General features: G+C 38.9%; 1 protein-coding gene across 9 annotated transcripts in view; it reads right to left on the reverse strand.

The window, feature by feature from the left end:
* Positions 1-22520, reverse strand: part of PDE8B (phosphodiesterase 8B) — an 88645-nt gene that overhangs the window by 37928 nt on the left and 28197 nt on the right. For 6 of the 9 annotated variants that reach the window (XM_074932764.1, XM_074932772.1, XM_074932768.1 and 3 more), the window contains exons 2-5: positions 12272-12331; positions 7343-7533; positions 6013-6072; positions 4003-4060 (exon numbers count right to left, since the gene is read on the reverse strand). In XM_074932764.1, the coding sequence (XP_074788865.1) occupies positions 4003-4060; positions 6013-6072; positions 7343-7533; positions 12272-12331 (369 nt within the window). The remainder of the gene's footprint in view (positions 1-4002; positions 4061-6012; positions 6073-7342; positions 7534-12271; positions 12332-22520) is intronic. The other 3 variants (XM_074932773.1, XM_074932765.1, XM_074932767.1) reach the window with 2 other exon arrangements.

A 22520-nucleotide genomic window follows, 5' to 3' on the forward strand; every position in this document is an offset into this window, starting at 1 on the left:
GCTGTCACTGTGAATTCAGAAGTGCAGAAAAGTATATAAAGTAAGAAGCATGCTGAAAACTGTTAACAATCTTTTATATACTTCAGACAGGAGAGAATGTCCTCTCTGTTAGGGAAAGGTAGTAGGATGAAATATCTTGTGCTTGGTCCTGCTGAAATCAGAAAAATTATGTTGATACAAAAGAATTAGATTCTCTGACCTCAGTTAAAAGTTTACTGCTCATTAGTAAACTTACGCTATGAAGAGCTAAATCACTTCTTTAGAAATACAGGCACCAACTCTAGTTTTCACAGAAAATACCCTCTGTTGTCACTAGTTCTCACAGCACAGCTGCCTGCAGAGTCAAGAGGCAGCACTCAAACCTCCGAGGAACAAAGAGCTTTTAAGAATTCATTGCTTCTACCTTCTAAGAAAAATTGTGGTTTGGGGACCAATGGCTTAATCTCAGGTTACCAGCAAAATGTGAAAAAGTAAAATTAAAATAGCTGTTGACATGGGTCTGCTTCATTTCTTAAGATTAAGATGTTAAAATATTTCTGTAATTCTCACTTCACACACTAAATGAACACATGGGAAATCAATAGGCACAATTATCAAGTTGTCAAAAACAAAGGTGTTTTTGCGTAACAAATTCCCTAGAAACAAAACTGTCTTCTACAGCACTGTAAGATTTAGATTTTCAGTTTTAGGGTGTTCTTTTAAATATCCAAATATGCTTGTGCTAAATTTAAAACAATAGAAAAACAAACTTATCAAGAATATGTAATTTAACAATGATGGCAACCTATTTTACAAACTAAACTTACTAGAACATACTAAAGATCTTTATAAACTGAATTTTAAAGTGGTGCTATTTACTGACAAAGTTTAACCACTGCTGTTTACCATCAAAAATCAATTACTATCTCAGCACAAACCTTTGGCTAAGAACCAATAAGTGCTAAATCTGCTCTTAACTGTTGTTAACTGCAGATGTAAAAAATCTCTTTATTTAAGTTTATGGTACTAATGCCATTCATCACTGGCTCACTCAAAGCTGAGAAATCGAGATCAGAAAAAGGAAATGTTTCCTGCTTTTTTTGAATCTGTGCATCTAAATGCACAAGATGATCAAGATCTATTAAGTATCAAATATTAGAAGCAGACATCAATACTTTATTTTTAAAAAGTTTAGTATTTATGCAGTACATTTTGATTTAACTAACTTACACTCTTAAATTGCATTTTACTTCATTATAATTGGATTCCACTGTCATCCTGTACAGAACTTGACACAAGCTGCAGGAGTCCTCACCTAGAAGGAATGCATCATTCTTCTTGTTAGCAAGTAGTGCTAGGTTTAATATTAAAGATTTATTTTGCTGAAACCCAAAAAGTTTTAATAATTACTGGTCAATGAGAATCAACATTTGTTTAAGAAAAGAAGTTCAAAATACAAGACAAGATTGTAATTGAGTAACAGCAAATATTAAGGTCCCCTTTTTGCTAATATAAATCATAGTTAAAAATCAGTCAGTAAGCCAAATCAGTTATTTAAATTAGTCCATCCCAAGTAGGCCATCACTATTAGATTTATGAGGCTGAGAGGAAAAAAAAAAAAGTCAGCATAATAAATGTACTGCATTAACAACACCATTAATACACAAACACAAAAGATGTTACTGATATAGAGAAAAAAAATCAGGTTATAATAAAAAAATATTTCTTGAGAAAAGAAAAACCAAATAACTCAGCATAAAGAAAAATGCCAAAGGAATGCATAAAATGAACAGAAAAGACTCCCAAAATCTCTCTCATAAGATCTTTCAGTGATCGTAGTGATCCAGATCTGGATAGTGATCAGTCATCACTGATTTAATTACAAGAAATGAAAGTGATTTCTGTAGGACTAATTACAATATACACTATAGGTACACGTAAACATAGAAAGACATTAATTTATCCTAAGTACACATGAAGGCAATAAAATATTTTAAAACAGATTAATCAGATATTCACTGCATGAAATATATTTATGGTTATTTCCAAAAGTATCCCCCCCCCAAAGATTAAAGGAGTTCTTTGGAATCTTTAGATTCAAACCTGATGTAAAAAGCCTGGTTTTGTCTACAAAACTCTGTAAAAAGGTGACAGATGGTTTGGCTAGAAGCTCAGACTCTTTACTAGTCAAGTTGGAGATGCATTTAGAAGCCAGACACCATCAGAGCGATTACATTCAGTGTTTTGTCAAGGAAAGAGGAAAATGATGAACAAAAATAAGACAAATGCTGATAAGATGTATAGTGATAATGCAAAATAAAGCTACCAGAAAGGTTAGACTGTAAAAATAAAAATATGGAAGAGAAACTTATAATTTTAACAGATAACATTTTCAAAAAATAAATTTCATTTTGCTACTGAGGAAGAGATTCCCTGCAAATACTCCTCTATTTGAAAAAGGGTATTTTTAAATCTTTGTGTGTGTGTGTGTGTGTGGTTTTTTTGTGTTAATGGATTTAGTTCCTACTGATTCCCATCCAAGCAGAAGTAATTCCTATGTTCACTCCTCTGCAAAAATAGGATCTTTGACATCAGATGTGTTTAAAAGGCTTAAAAATAATTCCAGTAGGGAATTACTATATTATGCTAGCTTTCTGATAAATTCAGGATAGCTAGAGGGAATGGTTAGAGCAGCTGTCAGGTGCAAAAAGATTTTACTTTCCTAGGCAGAAAGTGTGCCACTGAGATGTGTCTCCTCTGGCTCTACTCAGTACTACACCTACAGTTATAACCTATCCCACAAAACTGCCCTGCATTGTTTTTAAATGAAACACCAGAGTTGAGAAGAAATAAAGACTTATATGAAAAAAATTTTTTTTTTTTTTTTGAGAGAGAAAACTGCAGTAAGAAAGCACTGGCATTCTTCTGCTGACCTTTCTCCTGGCCTCAACTTCTCCCAATTTTTGGAGCATCTAAGCCCTTTAGAAATGCTCTTGCCTTTAATGCTTTTGTCCCAACAATACACTTGCAGAAGAGGCAAGATCTATTACTTATATTCGGAGATGATCTGCGAATGGTGACTCTGGTGCATGTTCTGCTTTCTGAAGAAAGTTAAGCAAAGTATGAGTTATCTCAGATACTGAATTCAGTATGAGCATATTAGCGTGAGATTCTGCTTGGGTTAGTTCCCTTCTTTCTCTGATTTTCCTTACTACTGTTAACTGTCTAACTATGTATAGTTAATACTCCCCAATTACAGTGTCCACTGACGTGCTTCTATCACTTCAGTGATAGAACCTTCCTTATAAATGGCTAACTTTAATATTGCAGCTGATTCATATTATATTAACATAACATTAATATCTTTCCAAAGCCACTCACACAAAGGTTGGAAGAGGGTAAGCAACTGAACCTAATATTAAAGCTGAGAAATCCTGCCTTTCTGCTCTCTCCTATAAAGCTGCTTTGAGAAACAGTGAGAACAGTTACCTTCCATTCTGCTACCTGTACAAGAAAGCCTCTAATGCTGTCCTGAGAAGAATAGGTGCAGAACAACACAACAAATCTCAAGGAAAAAAAAAAAATCTTCTTTACATCAGGAGGAGCTGGACTAGTTTAGTAATTCCTTTCAAAGAGTAATCCCAGCAGTATGAGGCATACAGAGATACCTGGGTGACTAGTCGCCATGCTGCAATATGCAACACACATTAATCAGGGTCCCCATCATCGTTTTTTTGATGCAGACATAAATAAAACCCATCCACCTCCCACCCAGACCACAAGAAGTTAATCTCAGTATTCCTGTTTATTCTGGAAGGATTAGCTAGATCACAGCTTCTCTTATTTCATATGCTTTTTAGATACACTGTTGAAAAGAAAAGAATACCCAATCAACTACCACTGGTTTCTTATCAATAAAATTTTGACAGAAGCAAATGTATAGTTTTCAATTTGAGGAAGTAGAAGTGTCTGTAATTTATGAAGCAATCATGTTACTGTATTAAATATGTAATTTATACTTACCCTATCAAAGCCTGCATTAAGAAGGGGAAGAACAGAAGTCTCTTCTTGGTCAGCAGATCTACAAAACAAAATCACAGAATCATTTAGGTTGGAAAAGACCTTTAAGATCATCGAGTCCAGCTGTTAACCTAACAATGCCAAGTCCACCACTAAACCATGTCCCTAAACGCCATGTCTACAGAAGTCTTTTAAATACCTCGAGGGATGGTGACTCAACCACTTCCCTGGGCAGCCTGTTCCAATGCTTGACAACCCTTTCAGTGCAGAAAGTTTTCCTAATATCCAATCTAAACCTGCCCTGGTGCAACTTGAGTCTGTTTCTTCTTGTCCTATCACTTGTTTCTTGGTTAAAGAGACTCATCCCCAGCTCTCTGCACCCTCCTTTCAGGGAGCTGTAGAGGGCGATGAGGTCTCCCCTCAGCCTCCTCTTCTCCAGACTAAACACCCCCAGTTCCCTCAGCTGCTCCTCATACGACCTGTGCTCCAGACCCTGCACCAGCTTCGTTGCCCTTCTCTGGACACGCTCGAGTCATTCAATGTCCTTTGTGTAGTGAGGGGCCCAAAACTGAACACAGGAATCGAGGTGCGGCCTCACCAGTGCCGAGTACAGGGGTCAGATCCCTTCCCTGTCCCTGCTGGCCACGCTATTGCTGACACAAGCCAGGATGCCATTGGCCTTCTTGGACCCCTGGGCACACTGCTGGCTCCTGTTCAGCCGGCTGTCAATCAACACCCCCAGGTCCCTCTCTGACTGGCAGCTCTCCAGCCACTCCTCCCCAAGCCTGTAGAGCTCTGTGGGGTTGTTGTGACCCATGTGCAGCACCCGGCACCTCACACAACTGGCACCAGTCCACTGATCCATCCTGTCCAGATCCCTCTGTAGAGCCTTTCTACCCTCAAGCAGATCAACACTTCCACCTAACTTGGTGTCATCTGCAAACTTACTGAGGGTGCACTTGATCCTCTCCTCCAGATCACTGATACAGATATTAAACAGAACTGGTAAGTTGTATGGTCACACAACATTTAAGAATTAGATGGTATCAAATTTGACATACTTACCTAAACATAATGAATGCATAAAAACTCTTGCATAAAATACATACTCAAAATCATACTATTACAGAAGTTGATGCTACAGTCTTCTTTTGTAGGTGTTTGCAGCTGTTACTAAAACCTGATAGTTATTCCTACAGCAGACCTGACAGGTACTTTACAGAAGTCCTGTACTCTTCACAGACATACAAGGGCATTGCCAAAAGAAAGCATGAAGAGGAAAAGACATCCTATGATATCCTATGAGAAAGAATCTAAAAAAGTGTTATTAAGTAAAAGGTGAAGCAAGTTGTACAGTCTCGCTCAGCAGCAAACTTAGTCTATTTTCTAATCTTGGCAGGAGTAGTCCTTCTGCCACTCTATTTCCTAGGATATTAATTGAAATAAAAAATTAGTAAAATTAGGATGGATTCAGCAGTCTGCAGGGGTTTTAACAAAGATAGGAAAAGTCTCTTTTTGAAGGTATTTGATTAAAATCTGTTTAAGTCAGTAAGAATTCTGCCTGAATACATGAGATATGAATTACTGAATAAGTATTTCAGGACAACATACTGGTGAGTTTAGTGCCAACACGTTTGAAATTTACTCCATTACTCAGTTTCCTAATAACCACAGTGTATTATTTGATCTAGTTATTTCCTTTAGAAGGTAATACACAGCTTATAATTTTTTTCTTTTAAAAACCAGCACATAGCTTTGTAATTTTTCATAGTATACAAGCCATTACATTATGATCCTCTGAAGGTGGTAGGGATAATACGACTCTGTATAAAAGGAAAGTTATCAAATACTTAGATAGGCCACATAACACTTCACTAACCCATTTCAGGCAAAATAATATTAAATTTACTCTGTAAGGCTTGCTAGTAAGATACTTTCTGTTATTAGATAACTATTATACATAACATTCCTACAGAGTAAAATGAAGATCTTTCACAAAACAGTAATACTTACACGCGTGGAACCACAGCAAGTATTACAGTGTGCTCTGATGGTTTTATGGCACGAATAGACCTGAGGAAACAATAATTTCTCATTTACATCACATACATTCTCATCGTTACTCTGAGTATCTTTATAGAAAATATAAATGAAAACCAGGACTGGAAGACACTATTGAGGCTAGGAAATATCACACTGCCAAACCCTACCTATCCTCACTTACACAATCCATTTCCCTTTTGCTACCAGATTCCTCAGGTTTTTCTCACTGTAGTGAAAAGGCAAGAGCTTCAAAAGCACTGGGCATAAACAGCAGCTCTTCAAATCCATTCTTATAGCCTAACAAAGGTTTGCCCTGTTTACTTAGCTTATTTGGGGCAGATTGCCCTGAATGCATGGACCGAGAAAGGTCAGTCTATATAATGCATTTTCAATACCCATTATCTAATTCAAACAAGAATCTCCACAACCTTCTCTTATATTTACCACTATCCTGGATACTGTAAAATTTTATTTGGAAGTGGGAATTGTTTTGGGGGCACGCACATAAGAAAAGAGAGTAAAGCAAACTATCATTTATGAAATACTGAATAAACAAAATTTTACCACTTTCTATACTATTGAGAAGTTGAAAAAAAGTATGACTAACTATCAGAATAACACTTCATTCACCTTTTACTCACTAAAGATAACCTGTTTCAAACATGTCACACTGTCCTGAATAAACAGTCTTTACATTTATTTGTTGTGTTGACGCTAGTTCTTCTAAAAGGCCAAGTATTTGAAGTTTAGAATGCTCCTTGTCATAAACACGGCAAATTACAGCTCATAATGGACTAAGCAGCACACTATGGTGTATGGTACAAAATGTACACTTTAGCTGAAACACTGTATTTTAGCAAGGAGCCCCAGTACTAACTGCTTGCAACATGACTGCCAAGACAGTCGTGCACTAGGAGACTGAGTTGAAATTCTGTGAAGAACTGACAGTGCCTGACCCAGTGGCTGCAGCAGTAATACAGAAAGAAGCAGGCACAGACAGTAGGGGATAGTTTCACAACACCTCTGGTTTATGCTCTGATAGAAGCCCATGACCTAAACAGACAATTCTACAGCTCAGCCTTGCCAAAAGCGTATTTTTCTTACTGTATTCCTCCTACACACATATGTAAACCTCCCAGCCTCTGTCCCCAAACTTCCATTTTACTATTATTTTGGGAGTTAATTTTTTGTTGTGTGTTTTTTTGTTTTTCCTTTTTTTTTTTTGTTTTTACACTTAGGAGCTTTGGTTTTGTACAATATTTTCTGAAGTTCAAGAGAAGCATAAGGTCCTTTAGGTTACCTGCAGATATCTTCTGCATCAAAATATCTGGAGTTCCTGTGATCTATAACAATTATTTCCTGGTGCTTATCAAGAAAACATTCAAGTGCTGACTCTGGAGTCCGGGCAACATTGCACCTGTATCCAGCTCTGTCACAAGCCCACCAGAAACCATCGCTTTGGTTGTCTTCTTTTGCAAAGATCAGCAAGACCTGTAAAACATGCAAAACAGTCTCTGCATGGTGCAAATCTTAACAAATACTTCCACTATATGAAATACTGCATCTACTTTGAAAGTGGGAAGACTGAACTGCAGACTGTAAAACAGTTGCCGCAGTAGCACAACTTTCTTAATAGACTAATTATTGACTACAAAGAATAGTTAACTGTGTAGGACTGATATTTAGGACCAAACCAGCTGTGAGGTGGTTAAGTCTCTTCTAACTCATGTTCAGATTCAACCAGCAGCCACCCAGTGCAGTTGGGTAGGTGTTCAAACATCATTGCCACTCTCATCTGGCCATCTCAGCTACGAACACTTTTAATTGTAATGAACTGTCTGAAATGCAAGTGCCTTAATTATTGTTCTTCAGTGACAAACAATTAACGTAACACAGTTTTATTCAATGCTTCTCCTTTGATGAACAATAAAACGGAGTTAAACCATATTCTTTCAAAACTGAAAAGAACAAGACAAGCAGGTATGGACAGGGCTCGGTAGGAGAAAAAACCTGATTCAAACATCACAATTTTTACCCAATAAATTGTCCCTAATTATGTAAATATATGAGGTAGCATCAACAACTTAAGGAACTCCTCACACAAGATCAGGTTGGACGTGTGCTGAGCCACTGTTCTAAAAATCAAACTGATGCTGTAGGAAGTCTGTTTGCTGTCGCACAGAGTCTAGGCTGAAAACAGCTGTATTTGTGTGTTTCTTGCATGAAAGAAAGAGTGTCTTTAGGAGAGTAAAAAATTTTCATCTTTGCCCTATAATATATATATTATCAGCATACAAATCACACAGCTAGGAACAGAAGTCATGTAAACATTCCACTTCAAAATTTGCACATGTTTATATAGCAACTTATCACTAACCATGCCACCCTGTGTGACAGATGAAGAAGGTTAATTTAGTGCAAATATGCTAAGAAAAAAGAAAGACTTCAAAAAGTCAAAAGTCTATCCACAGCTATTCAAATTGCACAGAAAGGCGGGAGCCAGAGAATAATCTATGTATAAAGCAAAATCTTGTTCATTTCACAAATAAAAGTCATCCCTTACATCACTGATACAACATGTCTGGGCAAAATTTTGCCCCAAATGCCCATAAGAAAGATCAATAAACTTTCATCTGTGCTGCTCTATGCAGCTGTGGTGTTACCACGTGAAATTCAACATCATCAGTCTAGAAGCTAGAAAGGGTGATCATAACTCTCTCTTATCTTGAGCTGTCTGGATTGTTGAATTCTAAACAAAAAACAAATCAATTAATGTTCCTGTGGCAGGACAATCAATCAAGGTTTTATTAAACAGTGGAAGAAAATTATATGCTTGAAATTTCCATAAATATCAAGAAATAACTTAAGAACTTTCAATTTATTAAACTGACTATTTTTAATTGCCATTAACAAACAGATTTGGGTTATCTGACACTTAGCATCCAAGGTAACTATTTTCACTCTACCTAATCCCTGATCTTTTTTCAGCCATTGAAGTGTTGTAAAGCAGGGACACGGTTGAGCTGCAGACTTTGTCTCTGAATACACAGGTAAAGTCCCTACTCTGATCTTCTGTTTAGTTCCATCTGCTGTTAGTTTAATTTTGTTCCTAGTTTGATCAGTACAATATGGTCCAGAAAATTGGGGGTGGAGGCCCACATTTGCTGATAACTTCCTTCTCTCCACATTTCCAGTTTGGAAATAAAGGATAGCAGAATGCAATCATTTACCAGCTGTAAAATAATGGATCTTCATTCAACCACCCGATACCCCACTGGTAGGTAATTATCAGTGTGTGAATCCTTCTGAGAACACTTACCTTTAAAAAGTTTTAAAAAGTATTACTACCATGCTTTCTCATTAATATTTGTATGAAGCTTAATATAAAGCATCAAAACATAATGTAACTAGAAGTATATAGCAAGACATGCTCTCAAGATAAAAATGTAATAATCCATGTAAACAATACTGTCAAGGGAAAGCTTGAATTCAATCTGTGTTTCCTGGCAAAAACCCCATGTAGCTATTTTTTGGAGTATACTTTGTCAGTGTTACTGCAAACAGATCATTTTACTTCTGGTGTTATGTTTTAGGAGCTCTGTGGACTTCTCCTTTGGAGACCTTCACATTTTTTGGTAATGGAAATTTTGCCATCTTTCTAAGTATTTACTTTGTACAACTACTGCATGTGTTGTTCTTATTTTATCATACAAGTACAGGAAATGGACAGAGATTTGCTTTAAAGAGCTCAAAATAAAACAAAGGACACCATCTGACTACAGAAACATAGGGTACCAAAACTAAACTGAGAAAAATTACAAACGACAATTTAAGAAGTAACAATGAAGTTACATAATTATTTTACGTTATTATATCCCAGCAAGAGTTTTAAGGTGGAAAGCAATTAAGTTAGGGAGGAGCTCTTGTTACACTGAAAATTGGCACGGGGGAAGAGTAAAACACTGGGCATCATCATGCTTCATTTACAGCTCAACAGGCAAGATCGCCATCATTAGAACAGAAATGGGAGTCTGGTATCAATGCTGTGAAAGAGATGATGGCCAGTGAATGTCCTACGAGGTGAGAAAATGCAGTATTTGAAGAGAGGACACATCCAAACCTTTATCAGTTCTGGTAAACACTTCTGCAAAAGGTAAGACAGCATTTTTATCTTCACTAAATGTTTATAAAGAACACCTTTCACCTGTGTTCTCTGGAGAAAAGGCATTTACATGTACTTTTATCATGGTCATTTCTAAGGTCTCAGAACCAAACCATGCCTATTTACAAGCCTTAACACAAAATCGAGGCAGACGTGAAGGCTGCATGGTGTTTGGAGGGTCAGAGTTGGTAGATTTACTTTGGACTGTTCCCCTTGCCCCGCAATGCCAGCAGCACCTGGGTCACTATCTAGTACAAACTGAACAAAATCTGTCCTCTAACACAACTGGTCATAAAGTTCAGGGAGGAATCTATTGAATGGTTTATGGCAGGTCACAGTCACAAGGTCACCTCTCAGACAGAAAATACAGGCCATTTCGAGGCTGGCACAGGTGTCTCGTAACAGCATAAAACACACACCAGAATAAAAAGAACATAGCTAAGAAAAGTCCGGTGGCAATTGTTTTAACAAACTAAATTGACTTATCAGACAATTGTGAACATGATTAAGCACCCACAAATAGACATTTAAAATGTGATATTCAAGTAACTGTTTGCACTGCACAGAGGAACATGTAACTCCATTGTCAAGATGGAATAAAAGATTAACACACAGTTTTTAAATGTGTGGTTGTGTGCAACACTTGCGAAATCAGCTGAGGTAATGTGGCTTGTCCACAAACAAAGGAGGTGGGTTTACATAAAGTTTTTTACCTTTACTGTAAATTAGCGTATCACAATGTCTTTATGGAAAACTCTAGTTAAAAGTTTTACTTAAGGTTTGCTTTCTGGTTTTACTTAAGGTCTTCTATGGTAGCACCACAGATTCTCACTTGTGTAATGTAGGGTCAAAATAACATCCACACCTGACATCAAGAAGAATGTCAAACACTTTTAAAAACAAAAAAACCCCACTTTCCCTTCTTATATGAAAAATCTTCACTTGTAACAGCTAAAACTGGCACTATGATATTTTGGGAAATCAAATTTCTACAAAGTAAAATCCTGACATAAGCTCTGAGAGTATTTGTTAAATATCTGCTTGATCACCTTTGTGAAGATGATCACAGTCTAAAGAATATTTTTTTGTTAAAGAGTTCCACACTTTTATGCTGAAATCCCTTGCAGAACCAAAGACTGGTCTACTGCTGAAGCCACTGTTCCACAAGTTGTCTTACAATATAAACAGTTTCATCAGATCAAGTCATTGTTAAGACTGAATGCTTAATACAGAAATAAAAATGTAAAGCTTTATGATGCATATACACATGACTTATTTTCCTTGAGAATACCATTTCTTCCACATCTACATTTTTCTTCTCATAGCCATATATTGAGGGGTGGGGGAGGGAAACAACTAGAAAGGTGACCGGTGACTAAATGTCTCTGTATTTTACAGAGTTAAGTGACACAGAAAGTTAATTCAGATGGATGCTGTATCACTAGAGCAATGTTAAAGACTAAGATTATTTAATTTCCTATCATCTGAGAGCTCTAACACCCACTATAGGATAAAAAAATAACACTTGCCATCTATTCACTGCCTCAGGAACAAAACGTACAGAAACAGAAGCAAGTACGAGTGAGAGCTGTTGCTCCTTAAGCTGAAGTTCAACCTGTCTTGTTGGAAGTGCTGTGATTTCTTGGATTGGTGACCTGTAAAAGCACAGTTCTCTGTTCTGTTGTGCAAAACCCAGCAAAACTCGACAGGTACCTAAACTTTCTAAAGGACCTCTCTGCTTTGGTATATCAGAACTGAACAGCTTTTAACATCCAGAAAGGCAGCTCTTTCCCTTGCTAATGCACATACACACACACATTCCTATTGATAGGACATATATAAGGAATGATCTGATGTTAATGGAAATCTAAGCACCTTGTTTACCAAGTCAATTTACTTGTAGATCTCTTCTCAAGCAATCAGATAAACCAAAACACCAATTACCCACCTCACAGTCCTTGCACAAGTAAAATGAAAACATTATACTTAACTATAGGGGTTGAACCTTAATTTCTTCACCCGTTAAGACTGAATCGACTGTATCAAGAAACTGAAACAACATCTTACCTGAATTGGATCTTGTGTCAGTCTCATGGGCCCAATTTGTACTTCTGTGGTTGAAGCCTGCTAAAGAAGATTGATACAGATTTTTTTTTTTTTTTCCTGGTCTGGTTCTTAACAAATTAGCATTTTACATGCAAGAATGAAAGAAAGATCAAACAGAACCATGAAACCTCTCAAAGGCAGGCAGACATATGACTAGCAGCCTTTAATTAGTTGTTTTGAAGTGTATCTTTTATGAACATGTCTTACCAAACTCCTAATTTCATTTGCCTCTAAGTTAAAAATGGTAGGGTTTTAAATAAAGAAACAAGAAACAGCATTTCTTCCCCCTCTTTCCCCAACAGAGTACCTTGGTTACACAGAAGGACTTGTAATTTGCTTAAGACTACAGAAAACTTTTTTTTTTCTGGCCGAAAATGACCTTATAATTTGATTGCAATATAGAATTTGTATTAAAGATCTTGTGACATATATTCAATAATAATATTTTAATGGGTTTGGTTAGGAAACAAGCAACTTTTCAGACAAGATAACTTGTTTGGATTGCAGATTTTAAATTGTTTTCCAGAATCACAGCCTTTAGTTTTCAGGAAAAAACACTGCTACAATGTGAGCCATGACATTTTCAGAAGACATGAGAGCACATCATGATTTAAAGCTATAGCAAAAAGCCAGCAGATACAGTCTGTGATTTGTTACCATATTTCCTAGGAGTTCAATTACCTTAATACTTTTTGAGTCTTGATACATTTCAACACTCCTCTCCTATACACTACTGATTTGTTTCACTTGAGATCATCAGCTACAGAAGGTTGTTAAGCAACTGAACAATACCTATGTCCTCCCACAGATTCATGTACGTAAGGAAAAGTGTCTGAACCCATAAAATATTGTCCCCTTCATGCATATGAAGGATTATTTGCAAGTTAACAATCTCCAGAAGGGCAGATTCTCTGCTTTCCTGGTACCAGTTACCCCAGATGCCAGGTGTAGGCAAGTTAAACCAACTGCCCTGCAAGCCATGCAATTTGAACAAAACCCTACTTGCTGGCAGATTCCCAGGTCTATTCCCTGACATACAGGAATCTTGGAGCCTTATTTCTGCAGCATTTTGCTCTGCAGTGCCCATTAGTTGGAGACTTTTGTCCACATATTACCTTCTTCTTATATTTAGTATTTTTCAAAGGAACGTGTATAAATATTCAAAATGGATGAAGTTACCAGTATTCAACTTTCTTCCTTAAAGAATACAATACCATGTTAAGTATTAACAGCCTTGCCTGCATTTGAGACGGTGGTATTATGTATAGCTACAACTGACACGTTGGATTTTCATGCACCACTGAGCATCGATTCTTCTCAGCCCAACAATGTACGTCAGAAGGTGGTAACAGGCAGTACTCCAAAAGATTAAACTACAAAGCCTGCCACTGTTTTCCAAAACAAAAACTGCCCCCAATATAAGTGTAGTTAACCTCTCTTTTTCTTAAACAAAAGATTCACTTGCAACTTGATCTCCTGCCATATCAGCATGTAACTTAATGTCAGTAAATTTATCAGAATAGAAATGAAGTTAGCATCCACCACCATAAGCTATGAGTTAGGTTAGAGAAACAGTTCTCTGAAAGCTCCCAACCCCTCTTCTCCCTCACCAAAAAGGAAACCCAGCATATTCATACTCCAATGGTATTACATAGGAAATCCTTAAATACATTTTCTATCATGATATAATTTGATTTAAAAAAAAAAATAAAAAAATTTTAAAGTAGTCTCACTGGAGGAATCTGTAAGAGTACGTAAAAGACTTGGGTCAGTATCAGTGCAAAAGCTTCTTTTTTTACAACGCACAGCTCTGACTGTCCCTGAATGTACTGATCAAGTGCCTGGGATCCTTCACAAAAGACAGTTGGAACACAGGTATTTGTTTTATTATCAATTTATTAATGCTACTAGGGAACTGACATTGTAAAAGAATGCCTTCCACTCTTCTACCACTTCAGAGAACATCCAGCTTTAATTACTCTGTTTTGTCCAAGATGGAATAACTGTGTCTGAGACACAGATCGATGCAGGCAAGATTCCTTTACAGGGTAGCCACTTCTCGTAGCCTGGGAATTTTAAAACAACATCAAAAAACTCACACAACTGTGAGTCAGAGTTTCTCTCCCTGCTGCCTCTGTGTCAGCCTCATGAATAGAAGGACCTAAAAATCAGGGTGTCTCTTTCTCTCTTCCCCCCTTCCAGTTTCAGGGTGTTCTTGCCTTTGCTAACAGTAGAAAAGCTTCATGAGGCTTAGATAATCTGCCAGCCCGGATGTAGGTGAACTTGCCCCCATCCCATGCAGACATGATATGATCAGAACCACACATGGATGCAGAAAAGGTGCTGCTATCTTTGAAAAATTGCCACATATAACCTTTAAGTCCCTAAACTGCTCAACTTCATTACTTACACAATGCAGTAAAACAGATGGGATCCTCAAATTTAGACTGGTAATGAACTTGAGCATAGGAAGGATTAATAAACCTTCTCATCAGATACAGCAATAACTATGTCTGAAATCCTCCTTCCTGGATTTGGAGTTCTGAGTTCTGTTTTACAAGCCAATTCCTTAGATTTATATGCCAAAATTGCTCTGGGTACAAGAGACTGTCTCACTTTTCTCTTTCAAGACACTGCTAGAGGAAGCAGCAAGAATAATGACATGAGTGCCTGGCCCTTGCAAATGTCCCAGATCTCTCCTTGGCCAAAGGGACTAATTTCACATTGAAGGAACTAATTCCACATCTTCCTAATTCCCAGAAGAGTCCGACCATGTGGATGTCGCATATTAGTGATACTATGACCATACCTCTGCTCATTTCCTGACTTAAGTGAATATCTCATTGCCAATGATCTCCAATTTAAATAAAACTCTTATTATTTGATTGACTGTCAGGAAAGACTGTTAATAGATCTGCCATCTAATTCAATTAGTACAGGAGCTCATGACAAACTTTTGTGGTAAAACGTGGTTCCAAAGAGGTCAATCTCTGGTTTCAGTGAGCAGAGGAACAGACACAGGGTTGGAAGCAAAGAAATCATAAACCAACCATCTGGGAATAACGAAAGCTTAAAAATAGTGAAGACATTTTTGGTTTAAGATTTTAAACTGTCCATTATTATTTCCAGTATCATTCTAGCCTCCCAGGCAATCTCCACAGGAATCAGCTATCAATCAAAGAATTAAAGACAAAGTCAATGGTACTTTCTTAATGCATATTTTTTAATGTAAATCAGTGATCATCAATTACCTTACAATCATAGCAGTACCATTAAGCAAAACGTACTTACCATTTCATTAAAGTTTCAGCCTTTTAAACCACCAATACAAAAATCTTTACACTCCAATATGCCTGCAGACTTACAGTCCCTGCAGTTTATGAATCATAATCAATTAGTAACATAGCCACTGTAAAAATAAAAAACTAATTAGTACAGCAAGATCTTCTTGAATAATTCTTCATTGCTCCAGAACAACAATAGCAACTAGACCCAACCAAGCAGTGAAGCAAAGATGTTGGTGAGTTCAGCCTCCTGGAAAGGCTCAGGATGGATGTGCCTGTTAAGAAGCATCGCACAGACTCCAAGGTCTATGGACAACCTTTTGGTCTGAAATCTCCTTCCCCCTACCTGCTGTATCTTCTTCCCCCTTCAGTCACTCCCATGCTGATGCAGTAGTATGTCTTCAGATCTCTATCCCTTTGGTTTCATAAGTGGGGCAGGTAACAGGATTCTCTTTTCAATCCAGCTCTCACTGCACCGCTGCATTCCCTTGGCTCCATCTCCCCATCTTTGCTAGTCCTCATCTATATTTTTCTCAGCTCAGTCTTCCCCCTCTACACCACTGCTGAGGGCTGACACCTCATCCTGTCCTTTGTCTATTACCATTTCCATATTCGATTATACCACTATTATCAACCTGAATTCCCTTCCCTTTTTTTCCTGGCCAGACTGCAGTCCTGAAAGAGATTACAACCATGTGTGACCTCTACACTGGTCTTAGCCTTGCCTGAATTCCCTTATGAGACACAGGGCCCACCACTCTTCTCCAGCATCTCTGGCCTGGAGCTGGTGTCCTGCTCCTCTTCCTGTGACAACACACCTGAGCAGGGTGTGTGGATCTTCTTCCATTGTGCAGAAATGTTATGCCTCTCTCTTCTTCCTCTTCTTTTCTTCGTCTTGTCTTTCTTAGCAGAACTATATCCCAATCTTTCTCCTACTCTTTTACTTTTTTATCACTTCTTGTCCATTCAACAACTATCCAGTGGCACTTTTCTATAGCTTAACACTTGGCCACTCTTTCTCTGTTTGGAGTCTCCCCATACTTCTTTGACCACTTCAACTGTTACAAGGAATATCACTTGACCTGCCTAGCAATTTGTGTATCAAAGAAGGGACAGGTTTATCAGAAAAAAATGAAGATGCCACCTCTGACTCAAGAAGCCCCTAAATGATAAACTGGCAGAGGCTGGAGAATAAATGGGATAGATCCCTACATGCTCCTCCTGCTGGAGACTTGGTCCTGAGCTTGATGGCTTTTGGCCTGACCTCCATGGCTTGTCCAGACACCTTCCTTGCCCGATTCATTCGAATGCCTGCCCTGATCATACTCTCCACCCACCAGTAGTTACTCTGGCAACTCTCAGGGAGCACTACTCTCTGCCACCTCTGTTGTCAAGTTCTGATTTGTTTGTTGTTTTGTTTTGTTTTTTAATTCTCGTCTCTTGCTGTGGCTTCCGGATGATTTATGCTTCTGTTTTCCCAGCCCTGCATTTCCCTGGCTCCCACTAGAGGGCTGCCAACCCGCTCTGCTCCGCACGCAGCTCACCCTCAGGCCAGCCCACTGCCACGTTTCCAAGGAGTCCAGAGGAGCATTAAATAGTTGGATTGGCTGAACTCTAAGGTTAATGTAAGGTCATATTGTTTTATTAACTGGAAATTACGATCAAACATAGCACTTAGAAGAAATAGGGCTTCATCGTCATGATGTGGCTTAGCCACTGCAAACTCTGCAAACATCCATAACAGAAACCTGAACCATAGGAACTGGTAAAAAAATATGCATACACATTTTGAAGAGCTAGCCTATTCATGATGTGTATGATACAAGCTTTGTGTAAGTCACAAATATTTTCAAAAACAACAAGTATGAACTTCCTGTGGGGTGCCTGGCACCAAGAAACCAGTACCAGTGCAGATCCTCAATGCATCAATAACCTTTACACAGACTTCCACTTGGGGTAACACCATTGAAATAACTGGCTATATGCCAGCTAATGCTAAGACCACAAAACTATCTAGGCTTCAATTTCAGCCCAAGATGACTCTTATGCCTTCCCTTCCTTAAATATTTTGAACTTGGGTTCTCTTTTCACTCCAGTTAAAGAGAAGTCTCTAAGTGTCACTCTTTAGAGTCAAAGTTCAGCAATACTCTACAGTTGCGTTCCACGCTCCCATCAGCTGCCTCTCACATCACTGACATTTTATTGTTTGAAATCTAGTCTGATATTGGCTTTTAGAAATATCCTCCAGCCTAAGACCCTTTCTACTTCTCTCTTCACCCTTCAGAAGGTCCTCCATAGAATATCCTCTGACACTGGCAAAGATCTTGGGTTGTTTTTCCCTCCAAATGTATCACTGCAGGGAGTGTGCCTTAGAAATACTGACCTAAAGGTCCATTTACCTGAAACAGGAAATACAGGTTTTTGGGAGGTTTTTTCCTTCTTTTTCTTGATCACAAGAAACAAATTACTTGCTCTAAAACCAGCTCCACTGAGGACTTGCACATATACCCTCTTTCTTTCCACTTTTGGCAACAGGAATCTCGGCTTTTCTCTATGCATGTGTCTAGCTGCCATTTCAGTAAACTTCCCTTCCAAATCCACGTCTTCCCCATCAACTTCCACCTGCAACCTTCTCTCAGGCACCGTAAGTACTGCCACCAATCTTTTTCTGCTCACATCCACAATTGGTAAGTCATCATCACCCTGAGTTTCTCTTTAGTCCTCCCACCCTTGCTCTTTCTAAATCTTACTCATTCTACATTAAAATGTGGCACTTCCTTCTCAACCACTGGCAGTTTTTTCATTCAGCTCTCTTATTTTGTCTGCAGATTATTACAGCATCCTTCTCTTTAGCTGTGACATAGGAAAACTTGCCAAGTTTACATTCAACTTGAAGAAGGATGCAGAAGGCAGAGATGAATCTTCTTTGCAGATGAAAGTAACAAAGGGGGGGGGGGGGGGGGGGGGGGGAAGGCTGCAAACACACCTGTCCTCTCTTAAGACCTTTCCCAGCCTATTTCTTACCCCTGTGTGAATTATCCCCATTCCTTCTGACTGGGATGTCAGGCTGTGCAGCCTGACTCTTGAGTTTTCAAGTTTCCAGGCTTTCATGATCTCTGCATTTTTGCAATGCTGACAAACAACAACAAAAAGTAACCCCAAAAGCCATGTCCCCAAGTGTTTAGATGGTTTGTAGATATGATGGTGTCACTCCTAAAATACTGTCCTACCTCTCTCATCTGTGCCCTTGTTGACACTCCATCAACAGTTAAAGGCTACACTGTCAAAGGCAGCAATGCTATTTCCAGTTTGCATTGTACAGCCCTTCCACAGCGATGGTTTCCTGGTCTTTTAAACAACAGTCATGGATGTGGTTTTTTCGCTTTTTTGAAAAGTGAACACACCCAGGGCCAGGATATGCAAAAAATCTAGTACTTGCAATCTTTTAAAAATAATTTTGTAGGTTGTCTTTCAAACAGTATCTACATAGTTGGATTCTTGACTAAAATTTATCTCACTTCATGTTCTTCCTGCCCAAGGAAATGTTATGAAATTTCTACCTTAAATAAAAGAACAAAAAAGGATGAAAACAACATCTACACATATTTTGCATAAAGCATTAGGGTACAAAATTTTTTTTAAGATACGATGGGAAGTACAACCAAATTCTCTCCGTGTAATGATATATTAAATTACAGGCCTGAATTTTTATAAACCTCAGTAAAAAGTGGTATTATCCCACATTTTCAGGAATCAGTCCAGGTCTTATTACTGTAGAAAATACAATCAGAACCAAGCTCTCCTTAAAGAAAATGGTAATGTTTTGAAAATTATGTCCTCTCTTCTCCATAATTATATAACTCCAGTTTGAGACATTGGAATTTAGGTCTTTTTGTTTTACAAAACTTTCAGTTAAACTTCAGAATGCTTTCTGTTTTAAAGAGTTACCTAAAAGGTGGCACCTCAAATAAGTTAATGTTATAAAAACCCCCAAACCAAACCTGATTTTACAGCATACTCCATAGACTATTAAACAGTTTCACTACAACACTCTAAGATCAACATAGGTTTTTTTCCTTAATATATTAATTTAGCACTCATTTAGGAGGTCTGCAATATATATGCATCTTAGTTTTAAATCGTGCATGTGGCATTTCCCCAGTCGAATGCTTTAATCACTTACAGTTTATCTATACATCAGGAAAATTTTACTGTGTAGTTTCTAGTGTACTCTTCCTTTATGTATATGCAAAACTCATGGTCCATCACGGATTCTTCTTTTCCAGATACTATATGCAATACTATATGTTTGTTGACAAGCAACAAACCTCAAAATTCCCTTGGGGAAAAAAAGTCTTACTTCTGTAGCTATCGCACATCCAGCTACTCAGTTGGGCCAAATCCTCTGCTCAGGACAACACACAGAGGCATATAGCGTGAAAACACCACCTACATAGGCAATAAAGTGGACTAAACCCCACAAAGACACATACGTTTGGCAGGTTTTGCTGTACTTTCATGCACCTAGCTCAAGGGTGTCGGGGTAGCAGCGGGTCTGCTGAACGCCTGGCAGAGCAGAAGGAATTTGACCTTGGCCAGATCATCCCGTACCCGTGAGAAGTCTGCATGCGGGAGAGCATACCACAGATAAGGAGCAAGGATAGTGAACATCTGCAACAAGAAACGTGAAACTGTTGAACATAGATAAGGAACTGCGTGAATCATGTTCAGAAGTAAAAACTTTAAGAAAGCTATCTAATCATGTACCGTTGCTATGGGTGTACCGTTGCTATGGGCTTAGCCAATTATGTTAGAGCTTGCAGTAGTTGTAGAAGATATAAAAAAGGATGTAAAAGAGCAATAAACGATTCCACTTCTTTTGCTTCTTAATTAATTGTCAATTGTCGCATGACCGTCTCGACCGCGACAATTGGTGACCCCGACGTGATATGATACAAGTGGAACATAGGGGATTTTTTATGAGCTGCAGGGCGAGGTGCAGCGGAGATGGAGACCGGTGAAGCTGAGAGCAGAGGAGATTCTGCCTGGTCCGGACCTGACATTTTGACACCTTCGTACAAGGTGAGCCACCGGGGAAAACTTATTAAGATATAATATGGGGCAGCAATTAACTAAAGAGGAGGAGACAATTTTGTCTGCCTGGAAAGCCCTTTTAAAAAGAAAAGGGGTTAAAACCCCAGAACAAAGCCTGAAGAAAATGTTGATATGGAGTAAGATGCAAGGCTTTGAAGCTAACGTAACCACTGCATTTAGTGTGACTGTGTGGCAGAGAATAGGCGAAAAGCTGTGGGATGAAGTTTCAAAAGGACAGAAAGAGGCGTGTGAGCTAGCAACTACATGGTGCGTGCTAACTGAGACGCTGAAGGAGTGGAAAAAGGAACATGATGCTGAAGGAAAGAAAGAATCCACTCTTGCCTCTAGTTCTTTTGGTCCTGGTCTCAGTTATGGTGATCCCACACTGTCTGCAGTAGCGGGTCGAAAACCATTGACAGGAAAAAGCAGGGGGCATTCTTGTCCACCTCCCCCTGTGCCGATACAGGAAGACCCTGGAGGGGCTTCCCCCTCGCAGGATTCTGATACGATAAACGTGACACCATCAGCTCCCCCGGAGGAGCCAGCAGTATGTAGTGAGTCTGACAGAGACTCTGAGGGTGATGAATCTGGCACTAAAGAACTTACTGACAGTTTGCGAGCGTTGAATCTGACTGATAAACAGACAGAACAAAAAGCTTCACCATGGACACTTCCTCCAGCCACTGTGACTGTCCTTCCTAGATCCCCAGAGCAGTTTTGGGAGGGTGTTCGTAAATATGCAGCTGAGAGTGGTAACTGGGACTTAGTAGAGCGAATCACTCCTGGTTCTTCCCTCCTGTCCTCCTCCCGTTCAGTCCAACTACAAACGCAGGCTTTCCCTGTTTTTAAAGCTGCTCCTAGTACTAATCAGCATGATGATCATAACCCGATTAGTTGGAAAGTCATGCAAGATCTCCAAAATAAGGCACAGAAATTTGGAATAAATTCACCAGAGGTGATGCAACTGATCCGTATAATCAGCACGGATTTGCTATGTCCTTATGATATTACCCATCTGGCACAAGTACTATTTCAGCCTGTTCACCTGCAGGTATTTTTTCATAACTGGAGGCAGCTGGCCAGAACCACTGCAATGACTAACCAGCGCCTGCCACAAGCAGATCCCAGATTAGGTGTCGGTGAAGAGGCATTAATGGGAGAGGGTCCTTTTAGCAACCCACAGTTGCAAGCAACCTGGCCACAGATTGTGCTTGAGCAAACACAGAGAGTAGGATTGGAAGCCTTGAAAAAAACCATGGAGATGGCTGCTCCTAAACCAAAATATATTACCATTCGTCAGGGACCCAGAGAGCCATTTTTACAGTTTGTGGAGAAAATTTCTGCAGCCTTAGAAAAACAGGTAGAGGATGACACTTTGCGAGAAATGATGTGTAAACAATTAGCGAAAGATAATGCTAATGAGGACTGTCAAAAGATGATTCAAACTCTCCCTGGAGATCCGTCGGTGCCAGAAATGATAACAGCATGTTCGAAAGTCGGCACCATAGAACATAAGATGGCAGCATTGGCTACTGCCATGAAAATAAGGCACTGCCATACGTGTGGAAAAGATGGGCATATTAAGGCATTTTGCCCAAATAAAGCTACTGAGAAACGATCTCAATCAGTCATAATTTGTAACCGATGTGGCAGACTTGGTCATTATGCTAAACTGTGTCGATCAAAGTTTCATGCACAGGGGCATGCAATCTCGGGAAACCAAAGGAAGAGCGCGAGAGGGCGTGCTCAGACAGCAAATACCCTGACACCACAGCCCCTCTCTGTGAACGCCTGTCGGCAGCCACGGCAGGCTCCGCAGGGCTGGATGTATC

The sequence above is a fragment of the Athene noctua genome, chromosome Z (genome assembly GCF_965140245.1).
Source record: "Athene noctua chromosome Z, bAthNoc1.hap1.1, whole genome shotgun sequence".
NCBI lineage: Eukaryota > Metazoa > Chordata > Aves > Strigiformes > Strigidae > Athene > Athene noctua.